This window comes from Ornithorhynchus anatinus, chromosome 8, assembly GCF_004115215.2.
Source record: "Ornithorhynchus anatinus isolate Pmale09 chromosome 8, mOrnAna1.pri.v4, whole genome shotgun sequence".
In the NCBI taxonomy this organism is placed as follows: Eukaryota; Metazoa; Chordata; class Mammalia; order Monotremata; family Ornithorhynchidae; genus Ornithorhynchus; species Ornithorhynchus anatinus.
Window position 1 is genome coordinate 20,723,835 of NC_041735.1, and position 14,696 is coordinate 20,738,530.

The 14,696-nt window shown below is 52.3% G+C and overlaps 2 protein-coding genes and 1 long non-coding RNA gene across 5 annotated transcripts in view; 1 reads left to right on the forward strand and 2 right to left on the reverse strand.

Moving 5' to 3' along the window:
- Positions 1-4,828: 4,828 nt before the first annotated feature.
- Positions 4,829-8,431, reverse strand: TNFRSF6B (TNF receptor superfamily member 6b). The gene is made up of 4 exons (XM_029070432.1): positions 8,347-8,431; positions 7,677-8,058; positions 6,526-6,720; positions 4,829-5,355 (listed from the first exon to the last, which is right to left on the reverse strand). Exons 1-4 carry the CDS (start codon positions 8,386-8,388, stop codon positions 5,027-5,029), a joined length of 948 nt encoding a protein of 315 aa, XP_028926265.1. The 5' UTR covers positions 8,389-8,431; the 3' UTR covers positions 4,829-5,026.
- A 1,133-nt stretch (positions 8,432-9,564) lies between these two features.
- RTEL1 (regulator of telomere elongation helicase 1) overlaps positions 9,565-14,696 on the reverse strand; it is a 92,670-nt gene continuing 87,538 nt past the window's right edge. For all 3 annotated transcript variants that reach the window (XR_003761483.2, XR_003761482.2, XR_003761484.1), the window contains one exon: positions 9,565-9,652. The gene's annotated coding sequence lies outside the window, so the exon portion shown is untranslated. The remainder of the gene's footprint in view (positions 9,653-14,696) is intronic.
- On the forward strand, positions 10,853-14,069 carry LOC114813741. Its single transcript, XR_003761485.1, has 2 exons — positions 10,853-10,981; positions 13,790-14,069. It is a non-coding gene; the product is annotated as an uncharacterized LOC114813741 (long non-coding RNA).

The following is a 14,696-nucleotide window of genomic DNA, read 5'->3' on the forward strand; positions in this document are numbered from 1 at the left end:
ATTCATACCTGATGGCTTCTATTTTACCAACAGCATAGTTAGTGAGGCCATATAGTGGTAGCAGCTGTATTTTTTGAGTGCCAGCTTGATGTGGTGAACCAGGCTGGTGCTTGGGAAGTACAGAATGATAAAATGACATATTAGAGAGGGAGGCAGCATGGCCTAGAGGAAAGACCCTGGACCTGGGAGCCAGGAGACCCAGGTTCTTATCCTGGATCTGCCGCTTGCCTGTTGAACAAGGCCTTAATTCCCTGTGCCTTGGTTTCCTCATCTGTAAAATAAGGGTAAAAATATCTGTTCTCCTTTTCCCTTATACTGTTAGACCCATATAGGGCAGGAACTGGGTCCAATCATCTTACCTGAGCTGAGCAGAGCGCTTGGCAAATAGTAAGCACATAATCATTATTATTATTATTCAGGAGAAAACTAAAGGGTGGGAGATATATTACTGTTGCTGAGCGGAAGAGCAGAATTAAAGTAGGTGAGGTTGAATCTGAAGTGGCAGAAGTTGGCCGATAGTTGTAATATTATTTATTAAGTGCTGACCGTGTGTGGAGTACTGTACTAAGTGCTCAGAGAGAATGCATAGGTGGGAATTAGACATGGTCCCTGTCTCTCCAGGAGCTACCAACAACATAACTGCATAGGTCCTGGAGTAGAGAAGATTTGTCAGGGCTGGGAGTGGTGAAGGACAACAGTCAGGGAGCTGAATTTAATATAGAAAGGTAATATTGATGACATGGACTTTGGCACCAAGGGAGGAGAGGGTTGGTAGGGGAGTCAAGGTGGACACAATGGCTTGGGACATGGGATGAGGGTCCAGAGGCCAGATGTCTCTGGGTGTGAGGAGGGGGCAGAGAACAGTGATGGGAGAGGAAGGTGAGATGGCAAATCAGGAGGTTGTGATGGGAGAGTGGTAATTCAAAGTTAGGGAGAAGAAAAATGGTGCTGGGTCTGGGGATAAGATGAGGGGAGGGTCCTGGTCGATGTGTGACTGACACAGGCTGGAGCTGGAGGGCATCAGAGTTGAGTAGTTTGTGGCAGTGGGAGGAAGAGCGGTCAGCAGAATCCTCAGCTAGATGTTCAAATTCCCCAAGAGTGGTGTTAGTGATGAGAATGAGATTAGGAAGAAGGGAAGCATGTCAAAAGATGTCAAGATCATTTAGAATTGTAGAGAGGGTGGCAAAGGTGGGTGGTAAGGGCTTCAGTGGTAGGGTGGCTGAGGAGGGGAGGTGGGATGAGCAAGCATCATTTTTCCCATGGATTGAGGGGAGTGAGAGAGGTGGGGCCACTTGGGGAAAGAGGGGCAGGGGATCAATCGATCAGTCATATTTATTGAGTGCTTACTATGTGCAGAGCACCATACTAGGTGCTTGGGAGAACATGACATATAGAAAGCAGTGGCACCTAGTGGATAGAGCATAGGCCTGGCAGTCTGAAGGACCTGGGTTCTAGTCCTGGCTCCACCCCTTGTCTGCTGTGTGATTTTAGGCAAGTCACTTAATTTCTCTGTGCCTCTGTAAAGTAAAATGGGTATTAAGACTGTGAGCCCCATCAGGGGCATGGACTGTGCTCAACCCGATTACCCTGTATCCACCTCAGAGCTTAGAAGAGTGCCTGACACATAATAATAAGAATAATAATAATTGCAGTATTTGTTAAGCGCTTACTATGTACCAGGCACTATACTAAGTGCTGGGGGGGATACAAGTAAATTGAGTTGGATATAGTTCCTGTCCCACCTGGGGCTCAGTCTCAATAAGCACTTAAATGCTATAATATATGTGTGTGTGTGTGTATATATATGTATGCATATATGTATATTATATATATTATTATATTAGATTTGATAGATATGTTCTCTGGATGCAGTATTCCAGAGTGAGCTGGGTCTCAGTGATAGTGAGGGAGAGTGAGTGGAACAGGAAGAAGTCTAGGATGAGAGAAGTTTGCTTGTGTTGGAACCGGGGTGCCAGAGTTCACATCTAATTAGGATTGTGGGGTAGGAAGGTATGAAGCAGAAAGGATGGGGATCAGGTGGCTGGACTGGGGTGAAGTGTTAGATTGGGTTGGGATGGTTGATTGAGAATGGTATGGAGAGAGAGCAGGCAGAGGGAGGCTAGAACAAGCAGAGATGGCAATACAATAGAACAAGCAGAGATGGCAAACAAAGGAGCCCAAGAGATGGGAAGAAAAAACAGGGAAGACGGTGAGGCAGTGAAAGGTTTCAGAGGAGACAGGGTCAGAAAGGAACTGACTGATCTGAGGGGGAAAGGACAGAGAAAAGGTGATCAGGAGATATACTACAAGGAGCTAAGTGCAGGATTAGAGAAGGTGGGAGCAGAAAAAGGGACTGAAAGGTAGAGAGAGTAAAAGGGAGAAAAATGAAGAAACAGGAAATGGAGAGAAAAGAGCAAAAGGGAAAAATCTATAAGAGGAAAAAGGAACAGAAGCACTCAGCAGAGAATACGTAGTTCTGCTCGTTGAGGCTTTATGGACAGTGGTCTAGCAAACCTGCATATACTGTATATGCTTTTTGGACAAAGCAAATGGGAAGAATAGTTTTCAGAGAGGTACAAAGACTGACCCAGCAGCATTTATCTTGATAATGCTGTCTTGTTTTTGTTTTGTTCTGTTTCGCTTTGCTGTCTGTCTCCCCCGTTAAGACTGTGAGTCCGTCATTGGGCAGGGATTGGTTCTATCTGTTGCCAAATTGTACATTCCAAGCGCCTAGTACAGTGCTCTGCACATAGAAAGCGCTCAATAAATACTATTGAATGAATGAATGAATCTTTATGGCCCCCTGAATGTGGTTAGCGTGGTGGCTATTGGACTGTGCTCTTGATGGCTCTCGCACACTGCACTGGACCAGAGGTTTCCCTCTCCCAAGTGGTGGTAAGTGCCAGAGTCTTGCCCAAACCCACTTATCCTCTAATTCCCTCTCTCCCCTTCAGTGAGATCCCTAGAGAGCTGGGGCAAGAGTAAGTGGGAAAGGGGAAGGGGCAGAACCTAGAATTAGTGGAGAAAAAAGGCTGATGGAAAGGGGCAATTCCCAATAGCACCAACCCCTTGCATCCAGATCCCAAGCCCTCCCCAAAAGATGGGAGTTGCCGCTGGTTAGTGTGGAAGACGGGGAAAGATCCCGGAGAATGAGAAGGGGAGAGAGACCTTCAGACTCAACTAGAAGGGAAGGTCAGGGAGGAACAAAAGACCAAGGGTACTGGAAAGTCAGGCAGCTGAGAGCTTGGAAGAAGGGAGAGGCCAGAGGTCCAAAAGGAAGCAAACTGTGCCAAAGGGACATTCCCAGGGAAAGCGGACCTTCTGCTTTTAGGAAGTGGAGCAGAGTCCTCAAGGGAAGCCAAAACCCCTAGGGAAGGGCACGGGATGGGAGAGGAAAGGGAGAGGTGGGCGGGACCAGGTGTGCTCCTGGTTGAGTCCAGAGGCATCAACAGGGCAGCTTCTTTGTTCCCTGAACAGATCTTGGCAGACAGCAGGGAGCTTCTGGGTGCAGTGGGAGAAATGTGTCCAGGGCTAGAGTGGGATGGAGGAGCTGTGAAAATGGGGAGAGGGCTGGGAATAAGATGTTACAGGATTGGAGTTAGATGGCCAGACCGGAGGAGCGGTTAGAGTGGTGACCAGCGCTCTCCTCTGAGGTTAGAACAAGGGGAAGTAAATTGAAACTGCAGTGGGAGGGACCAAAGGTAGTAACCAGACTGGGAGTGAGAGGACAGAGTGAGGAGCGGGTGGCCAGATTGAGGGAAAGAGCTGGCGGGATGAAGAACAGAAGAGAGAAAGTGGTAGACTGATAGTCTGAGCTGTGGCAGAGTGAGATTCATGGGAGAAAACAAGACCAAGAGGGAGACTGGGACAGGGCAGTGCCACCTCCCCTGAAATATCCAGAGCTGCGGGAAGCAGCGGGGCCTATTTGAAAGAACCTGGGCCTGGGAGTCGTAGGACCTGGGTTCTAATGCCAACTCTGCCACTTGTCTGCTGTGTGACCTTGAGCAAGTGACTTCACTTCTCTGTGCCTCAGTTTCCTCATCTACAAAATGGGAATTCAACACCTGTTCTCCTCCTATTCAGACTGTGTACAAGCTGATTATCTTGCAGTGCTTAGTAGAGTACCTGGCACATAGTAACTGTTCAGTAAGTACTATTTAAAAAAAACAAAACCTTATTAACAAATGCCTGGACTGGTGGGAACTGAGGCACTCGTTCTCAAACCTAAAGAGGAAGGAGCTATTGCTCTCAGCCTTGGGCCGCCAGGGAGCAGGAACAAGGGCTTGGGATTTCCCCTGCGGCTCCCCACCTCTCCCTGCCACCCCCATCCACCACTTAGCTTCCTCCTCCGTTCCCAGCTCCTTTCATGATGGCTGCTCCAGGTGCTAGTGTGTGGGTGGCATTGAAGATTGGGGACAGAGCCCTCAGCGCCCCCAGGCCTCTGGGACCCCCTCAGAATTAGGAAATGGGAGTGGCCATCGAACCGATCCCAAGAAATGACTCAGCCCCAGAATCCTGGCCCGCTCTCGCTGTTGTTGATTCCTCATTTTGTGGGGTAGAAGGGGAGAAGGCAAGCAGCCCGTGAGGAGTCAGAGGAGAAGGAGGAGTTTATCACCTCCTGAGCAAGCTGTAGCAGGAGACAGCAGCTTGAGCCATAGCAGACCTTGTCTCTGGGAGATGGAGGTGGATCTGGTTCGCCGTGGGGCAGGAGGCCCGTGCCGGATCCACGTGTCATTTGTCAAACTCACTCTGGCAGAGTAGGAAGAGACTGGCAGGAGAGGCCAGAGTATGGGGTGGGGGCGGGGGGAACATGAGGACAGGGTGGAGATTCAGTAAAACTCACTTTATAAAAATAAATGATACAAATCTTCTTCAGCTCAGAAAAATCCCAAACTTAGACTAGGATTGGCCTGGGATTGGACTTCTCATGAGGTAGGAGGACAGGGAGTGTGAACCCCACGTTCAAGCTGGCTGATTGGGGAAGGGTCCCGGCTGCTTGCAACACAGCCTGGATCTGGAGTGGGGCTCAGAGAACTAAATAAGTCCAGGGGGCCGAAGTGGAAGTTAAATTGTCCGAATGGAGGGAGAAGTGTTTCTGGATCTTCTCTATGAGCCCGTACAGCTTGACCGTCCGCAGGGCTTGCAAGAGCTCCGTGATGAGCGCATCTGAGGTCTGCGCCTCCTTCTTCTCCATCAGCTGCTGTAGCAGCTTCTTCTGCATGACCACTTGAAAGCCCTGGTCTGACCGGCGGCCCCCGCGCTTCCCCAGCACCTGCTGCAGCCTCAGGAGCCGCTTCAGTGGGATGTCCTGGTACGCCACAAAGTCGATCAACGCCTGCTCACAGTCCTTGTTGCCTGGGGAGGACAGAGGGAGGGGTGAGGTCTGATCAGATGAGTAGCAAGGAGTGTGAGCTGGGTCATACCCTTTTCCACCTAGGGAAGCTGGAGGCTGGTTGACTCCCCCTCACAAATTCCCCTCACCCACCCCAATGCTAGGACTGTGGGAGATCAGTTCACCCATCCCTCAGCCCTGACCCCAATGCAAATTCCCTTCCCGGGGAGGAGACACCCCAGCCTCCCTCGCCTTTACTCAACAGTGATGGGGGGAAGACTAACTCTTCCTCTTCTCTAACCTCAGTTCCTCCTCTTCTCAGGGAGCCCTAGGGGCGAGAAGGCATCATTACCTCAGGGGCCCGGGCAAACCCTGCTGGGTCAGTTTCATCTGTGAAATGGGTACAATTCAGCTATCCTGCCCCACGTAGCCAAGGAGAGAGGAAGCAGTGACAAAGCAGCCCTGATTCGTTACCACAGCAGGGCAGAGACAGCCTTCGCAGGAAGCCCTGTCAGGGAAACTGCGGAGTGTGGAAGTGGAAGGCTGATCAAATATCTCATGAAAATGCACAGAGAACTAAGTGGAAAGGTATCCTGGGGCCCCAGAGACCCTGCCGGGGGACAAGGGGAAGAGCGACATAGGTGTTAGCGTGTCATCTTGAGGTGGGGAAGAGATAATGGCAGTGGGGTTCGAGAACTTTGAAGAGTTAGTCGGTCAGAAAGACCTGAGGGGAGCTCTCCAGTCCTACTTGGAAACCCTAAGTAATGGCACCTGTATCACCCAGAGAGTTGGCACCTTAATGGGAGACTGGTTGGCTAGAAAACTCCTCTCCTGGCAAGCCATATGGCCAGTTGTCAGAGCTCTGGGGACATGAGATGCTAATAGTTCCCTGTTGAATGGGCCTCTTATTGCCTCCCCTTTGAGTGAAGACCATCCCCAGCTGGGGCACTGGCCCATGAGGGAGTAGTGATCACTGCATCAGCACCAGGAAGGCCCAGGATCCCACTGCAGAGTTCCTGCTCAGGCCCAGGGATTGCTTGGACGAGGGTGGGGGAGCAAAAGAGAAGTTCAAGATTTTGGAACCAGAAGGTTTCTCTCTTGCCTGTGCTCTCCCCTGCTGCCCCTCCCCACTCCCCGGCCCTCAACGTCATGCCCTGAGCCTCTTCTGCAAATCCCCCCATTCTGTTCCCTACCTGGCTCCGAGCTGTTGAGCTGGAAGTTGTCACAGCGGGTGCACAGGGTGTCGTGAAACCGGTTTCCAGGTACGTTGACTTTCATACCAAGCAGCGTGCAGTTCTGGTGGGACTGGCAGGGCTCTGTCCTGGAGCTGTTATCTGAGAAGGTGCCCCGGGGGCATTCCTGGCACTCTGTGTTCTTGGTGGGGGTCCCTGCACGGGGTAGGGAGGGAGAGAAGACTGAATATCTCCCTTGCCCTTGGGACTCAGCTAGAGGGCTTTGGCCTCTTGAAGGAGGGCAGGGCAAGGTTTGGGGGAAGGCTTTGAGCAAGTGCTTTAATGGTTCTGTGCCTCAATTTACCCTTCCTATCCCACTCCAGCCTCACAAGAATACTTGAAATTTTGGTAGCCCTGAGGAATCCTGGCCATATGGCTTGCCAGGAGAGGGTCCCACCAGGGAGATGGATTTCAGGGGCCAGGGAGAGACGGTGATGAAGGCGCAGCACAGCTGGCCCAGGGGTTCCTGGGGTTTGGAGGATAAGTGGGGGTAGGCGTCCATGTGATACTCTGGCTCGACCAGGCTGGATTCTCAGGCGAACACATCAAGAGAAACACCAGCCCCTCCCAGATTCTTGGCCAAAACTGGGTCAGGAAGAAGCTCCCTCAGAAATCCTGGGGGCTTTGGCTGGAGGTTTGGTGGGGATTAGTTTGGCCACAGGATTGGGGACTCCCCACTCTCATTCCAGAGTGCCCCAGAGGGAAAGGGGCTCCTGACTCTGGCTCCAGACTTCCTGGTTTTGAGCCAGGAGGCTGAAGAGTGGTGGATCCAATAGAGACCAAGAGCTTTCCAGGGAAGTACAAACACAGGCCTCCATTGCCCGGGATTTCTGGGAAAACTGGACTCTCTCTCAAGGAGAGTCCACCCTGAATCCTCTTCCTTCCAGAGACCAGGGAGAGAAACTCCATTCTTGGGAGGTGGGGAGATACGAGGTTAATTGCCCACCCTCCATGTTATTCTACCAGCCAGTCGCTTCCTCTCAGGTTCCCTCCAGCTTGCCCTGCTCACCCAAGGGTCTACCCTGCATAGGAAAAGATCCCAGATCCCAAAGCCAGGTAGGAAGGATTTGGGGGAGCAAAATCCCCACCCCCTCCTTCCCTGTATTACCTACCCTGGGACACTACTCCAGAGCCCAGAGGACAGGTCGAATGCTCGATGCAGAAGTCCATATAGGCGTAGTAGCCGGGCTGGCACTGGCAGACGCGGTTGTGGGTGGCACTGCAGGGGTGGACCTCCTCCTCCTGTGCCCCGCAGAACACATTACAGTAGCGGCACTTGTCCAGGTAGTTCCAGTACTGCGTGTAGTGCAGGGTTGGGCACGGCTGGCACTGCGTGGGGCTTGTGCGGCTGCAGTGCTGAGACACATAGGTACCTGGTGGGCACTGCTGGCACTGCAGCCGCTCCTGGGTAGTGGAGTCCTTCCAAGAGTAGGTGGGAGGATTGTTGGAGCCCATGGGAAATGTTACGGCAAGCACAAATGTGCCAAATGCCCACTGAGGAAACAAGAGGAGAAAACAGGCCGATTGAGATCCTTGGGCTAGGTTCCGAGATTGGGACAGGGGGTTCTGGTGCCAGTGTGCCCTCAGGGAAGGGGACTCTCTTCCCCTTCATCTTCCTCCTTCACTTGGGCTGCCCAGCCAGGGAGACACCCCCAACCCTGTTCAGAGAGCCCAGTGCAGCCGGGAATTCCTGCCTTTCCTCCAACCCTCCCTCTTTCCTTTTTTCTGCCTCCCTCCCTCCCTCCCTCCCTCCACTACCTTTCCAGCATCTGATGCCCTCACCCTGGATAGGCAGCTCCGGAGCTTGGGGCACTGGGTTGGCATGATCCTGGGCTGTGAGCGAGGCAGTTGTTGAGTTCCTGGAGCTCGTTCTACGGAAGCTGGAATTCGGAGTCACTCTGCTCTGCACCACAGGTTACAGTGGCAACTTCAACAAAGAATTCAAAAGACTGTTTTGGGATGGGGGTACTGAGGGAAAAAGGATAAAGCCAAGTGAATCTGCCCACTCCTCTCCCAGTCCCCTCAGCCCCACTGCTGACTGGCTCTCAGGCTTATAGCCTGGTAGGGCATAGGTAATCCTGGTTGGAGATTACAGCCAAACAGTCCTCACAAGCACTGGCTCTGAGACCCCATCAATCAATGGTATTTACAGAGCACTTATTCATTCATTCATATTGCTTGAGCGCTTACTGTGTGCAGAGCACTGTACTAGCACTTGGAAAGTACACTTCAGTAATAGAGACAATCCCTAGCCACAGTGGGCTTACAGTCTAGAATGGAGGAGACAGACATGAAAACAAGTAAACAAGCATCAATATAAATAAATAGAATTATGGATATATACACATCAAAACAAGTAAACAGGCATTAATATAAATAAATAGAATTAGAGATATGTACATATATATACAAGTGCTGAGGGGTGGGGAGGGGGAGTAGAGCAAAGGGAATGAGTCGGGTCGATGGGAGGGGAGGAGGATCTGAGGAAAATGGGGACTTAGTCTGTGCAGTTACTGCGCAGTTACTGTGCGCAGAACACTGTACTAAGCCCCATGCGAAGGAGTCACCCAGAGACCTAATCAGGTGGTTCTGTGTTCCAAACGGAAAGCGTCAGATCAGCCAGGTCAGCACCTTGTAAACCCACCCTGTTATGGTTGCTGCTGGGCTAGTGCAAAAACGCCAGCCTTGTTTAGTTGCTCCCTGGGGGCCTTGTGAGAGGGTAGGAGAGGGAAAGGTCTTAGTTCCTGCCAAGAGATGGGTGTCTCTCTCTCACATACACACAGACACTCTCTCTCTCACACAGACACACACACACACTCAGACACCTCAAGGGGTGCAATGTGACAACCGAGGGCTCGAGACTGTTGGAATAGGCCTATTCCAGAGAACAGTCTGCCTGCATCTTCTGTACTGTATTGCCAAATACACTGTGGAGGCTCATGTACACCCACTGAAACACGTGCAACTGGACATACACATTTATCCAATATATACTCACTTGTCCACCCCCAGACGAAACTGGGCAAGGGATCCGGTTTCAGGTCGCGCTGCCCCGATGTGAGTCCAACTCTGCCACTCCTAGGCGCTTCTGGAAGGAAACAACATCCCAGTGATCTCAGTCGCCCAACTGTGGCAGCGTTGATTTTCCCACAGGCGCCTCTTGGGACTCAAAGGAAGAGACCACAGATCTGGAAAATGAAGTTGGCCTGAGTTCCCAGGGCTGACCTCTCCTACTCTTATCCTCTCTGTGGTCAGCCTGTTCCCTGCCCTCGCAGCCTCCCCTGCTCCACTTCTTATTCATCATTATATACCCAGACTGGTGAACCACAGAGCTGTCTGTCCTGGGGCAGGCTAAGTTCAGGGTAGGGCACTGAATGCTGTGTGGAATTACAAAAGAGAAAGATGAGGTCTGTGTCCTCAAGGGGTTCCCAACCCCCAAGGTCACAGGAAGGGATGAAACAATACCAGTGTAAAAGGTGTAGCGGGGCCTAAGGCTAAAGCTCAAATAGCATAAATCCACCCACAAGGTTTTCAGAGCTAAAGAACTAGGTCACAGGGCACGGCAGAGGGGGTTGGCTTGATTGATTTGGGAGGGAAGCACGGAGGAAGAGGGATAACACGGGAAGGCTGCATGGAAGAGGTGGGCTTCGGGTAGGTCTTGAACACTGGCAATGGAGCACGTGCTGGGATGGGGCTGGAGAAGAGAATGGTTAAAGCAAAGGGAAGGGGATGGGGTTGGGGGTGGAGAGCCCTAAAATTCCCACCCAACACCAGCAGGAGAACTTGGGTATCGGCTGGTGCCTCTCAGGACACCCCAGAGGAGGAGGGGAGTCTCAGGGGTGGCCCAAACCAGGCGCTTGTGCCTCAGGCTCCCCGGGAGAGCTGGTGGGATAGGGGTCCACACTACTGCCCATCTGGTCTCCAGAACAATGACCTCGAGGGGATGGAAAGGGAGCAGGAGATGGAAAGGGGACGACAAATGTCCCTTAGCCCCTGACCCCCAGGACACCCCTCTCGCTGCTCAGAGACAGATCTGGCTCCCCACCGGCCCCCAGCCTCAGGTCTGACGCCCATTTGCCGGAGAAGGAAGAGTGGGGGTGGGGGAGAGGAGAGAGGAGGGGAGGGGGAGAAGGCAGAGAGGTCAGGGAGGAGAAGCCCCTCCCCTCTTACCTGCCGCCGGCTCCCTCTCGGCTCGGCTCGGCTCTGTCCGTGGCCCCGGCAGGGCTGCCCTTTTTAAGAGGGAAGCTGGGCGGATCCGAGCCCGGAGGGAGGAGGGAGGAGGGGGGCGTGGGGAGGAGAAATAGGATGCGGACCCCCGGGCCCGGCCAACTAGCTGCCCTTCTTCCCTTCGCCAGAAGAGCCAGAAGAAGAGGGAAGGCAACCCTTGCCCCCCGCGATCCCCGGAAGGGAAACTGAGGTCAGGCAGCCGCTCCGTCTGGGCCTCCAAGTCGGCGGGGGGGGGGGGGGGGGGGGGAGAGGGGAGAGGGGGCTCTGCCTCCCGGGTCCCGGCAAGTCCCCGCCCTAAGGAGACTCCTCGACAAAGACGCAGACCAGCCCCGATTTAGGTACCGAGGCAGAGAAAGCAACGTTTGGCAGCCCTGGCTTAGAAGGCGAGGTGGCAAGCTGGGTGTGCAATCAATGCAGCTTCCTCTCTCCGGAGGGAGGCTGTAGCAGGCGCCCCGCCCGCATCGCACAGGAAAACGGAGGCGTCAGGCCCAAAAACACCGGCTCCAGGCCCACCGGTGGCCCCGTTTTCCAGCCCTGGGCTATGAAGGAGCGGGGACGGGGCTGATCTCCTCCCCCCTTACCTTCCCTTTCACATTGGAGAATCCAGCCCCGGATGCCACCCGCCGGAGGGCATTCCCCCGTCAGGTCCGGCCTCGGACCCGGGCATAACACTTTTCCAGATCTGGTACCGTCCGTCCACCTCCTTCCTCCCACTGGGCATTCACTCCAGCCCTTCTCCTGGAAGGCCCTTTTCCAGGGCAGACAGAGTCAGGGGCTTACACGCCTGGCCTGAGGGTCGCTAGCACGAAAGGGGCTAGGGGACCCATTCATCCGTTCCCGGACCGACGAGGCTAAGGGAGCGGTTGAGGGCAGCAAAGGGGTGTCTACTACTGTTATTTGTTAAGTGCTTACTATGTGCCAAGCACTGTTCTAGGCGGTGGGATAGATACAAGGTAATCAGGTTGTCCCAGGTGGGACTCACAGTCCTATTCCTCATTTTACAGATGAGGTAACTGAGGCACCGAGAAGTGAAGTGACTTGCCCACGATCACACAGCAGAGAAGTGGCGGGGCTGGAATTAGAACCCACGACCTCAGACTCCCAAGCCTGTGCTCTTTCCCCTAAGCCATGCTGCTTCTCCATGTGCTGACAGTTACCAACCAGCTAGACAGCAAAATAAAGGTTGCAGCCCTAAGAGCTGTCAGCCCGTTGTCCCTCGCCCTTCCCTTTCTGCAGCAAATAAGCCTATTGGGGCATCGCCTTCCTTCCTGGTGCCTGAGAGAACTCCCCTGTCTATCACCTGATCCCAGGTCACACCTAAAACCAGGGAGTTCGGGGTAGATGGAGCAGAAGGGAAAGAGATCTCTGCACATGGGGTGTTTTAAAACTATCTGCTCCCAAAAGGCTTCTCAAACAAGCTAACATGCCTCAATGCTAGCTCCTTAGAACCCAGACCCACCTGGGACTGGAATGCCTCTATGTCCTACCTCTCCTCTCTCTCCTGGGAAAATTTGTGGAATCAGGGGCAGGGGAGTCAACTGAGGTGATCTATGACTCTTTGGGCTTCTTAGGAGTCAACCCTGATGTTCAACTCTCGAACCTGCTACCTCAAAAAACTCTACATCTATCTAAATTGTTTTATGAAACGATGAAGGGAAAACGACAGACAGGATCAACAAAAGGACTGAAAATCCTGGGAGTTTCCTTGGGCTTTGGTGTTGAAGGCCTCCTCCCCAGGCCATATATTAAACTGCTTCCTGGCATTCAATGTAATGGAGTTACTAGAACAATTTCATACTCTGGGCCCTGAGCAGGAGCCTTGACTCAGTAATTCTTCCAGGACAAGTGGGAGCTAAAAGAACGGGGCCCAGCCCAGCCAGGAATCACCCAGGAAGTGTAGGAAACAGCTGGAGGAAAGAAGAAGAGGATGACTGAGCTAGTTGGTCACCAGTCGCATTTATCATCAGTGCCCCAGGGGGGGGGGGGGGGGGGGTCGGAGGGGAAGGCTTAATGATCTATGGGAGATCCCTCTAAATGGGAAGAGTTGAGAACCTTGGTTGAAGAACTCCTCAGGCACAAAGCAACGGTGCTCTGATTTCCATTTCCATTTGGCAGTGGGAGTGGCATCTGAGTCTGTTTTTACCTGCAAGGACAATTACCAGTCTAGACTGCAGGGAAGCTGGTAGATAGGGTCATGTTGGCTCCCTCTTGTGATTCTTACTCAGAGACCTGGTTGCTTGGTTTCTGTTCCTACTGACCTACTGAGGACTGAAACGGTAAAGGGCTGAAAAGATAGGACAGGGCAGGCTCACAACATCCATATACATATATATATATCCATATAAATAGATCCATATATATGTGGGACTAAGGGATACCTCCTAAACCAGCCCAGCAGAGGATGTTTCTCATCCTAAAAGCTCAACGGGAAAGATCTCTTACCCACCTGTTTGCAAGTCACTCATTCAAGTCCATGAGTTCCTCCTGCTGCCTAGCCCAAATTTCTCTGGCTTCAATTTCAGCCCATGCTCTCATTGTGTCATCAAGGGGACATGGAGCCCAGCTGGTCACCATCTTCTGTGTGACTGTCCAGAGGTTTAAAGATTATCACGAGGCACCCCCCAACCCCATTCAGCTTTCTTCTGAGGTTCAGGATTTGTGTACAGACAGCGATGACTGGGCTCTGGAGGGAGCTCTCTGCATTTTCATTCTGAGTTCTAGATTCCTTTTCCAGAGCTGAATCATCAGCACAGATGCGCCCTCTCGTGACCACCAGAGATGGGGGGTGGGATAGGGGGGTGGCCCGGGGATCAGAGGGGGATCCCATGATTGGGCTGGGCCCAGGTCCCAGGTTTCTCAGCCAGGTGCACCCTCAGCTGGTCAGAAAGAAAGAGCAATTTAGGACCATTTTTTTTTCTGGACTTCATGAGTTCTGTTTTTCATTTGCAAATTACTGAACATTCAGGCAGGTTCAGTAATACCCATACCCATTTTGCAGATGGAGAATCAAAGAGTTGGAAGGATGAGAGACTCTGATGCTCAGCTTTTCTCAAGGCACACGTGTGTGTGGGTGTGTGAGTGTTAAACACCCCTTCCCCCCGCCCCTTGGGGCAGCTTTCGAGCATCTGGCCCCAGCCACCTTGGAAGTTCAAGAACACTGCCGGATTCCTCGCTGAGGTGGACAGCCCTCCAAACAAATCAAACAGACTAACCAAGACCAAAAACTCAAGTCCTAATTTCTTTGGAGCATAAATAAAGGGTCCCATAATCTCAAACTAGTCAGCGAGCAGTCATATCCTGTTATTTGGAGCCCTGAAATGAAAGTGATGGAGAAAAACTAGATGTCAGAGACAAGAAAAAACTCAACAGAAGGAGGCAAGTAGAGACTATGACCAAGTCACCGACTGGGTGGCAGGAAGATGGGGGAGGTCAGGGAGATGATAATTGTAGTGTGGGAAGCCCCAAGCTGACGATCCCGAGCGCTATTCCTGGCTGTATGGCCCTGTCCCTCTCCCTCCGGCTCACATGCTCAGAGCTCACATGCTAGCATGAATCCACAAACACAGGACCAAAGGGCAGTGGTTCTCTAGAACTCCTGTTTTAGAGCACTTATAAAAAGAGTCCTATCTCTTAGCAGCAGCTGGAGAGCTAAAGACAGATAGATACTGCCCTTCCCTCCCCTTCCCCCCCCCCCCCACAAGGGTCAGAACACAGCACAGTTTATACTCATGGGAAAGTTTGTCACCCAGTTTGTCCAAACATGAGCACCTTCTCAAGGAAGAAAAAAGTAACATTTTCTTCTTCCTCAGTATGTTCTAATTAAAAGAAATTCAATCTAGGGGGAAAAAAGAATCCTGCTGCTGCCCCTCAAAAGTGGCAAGCTGAAGGGCTGGAAAATCAGATAT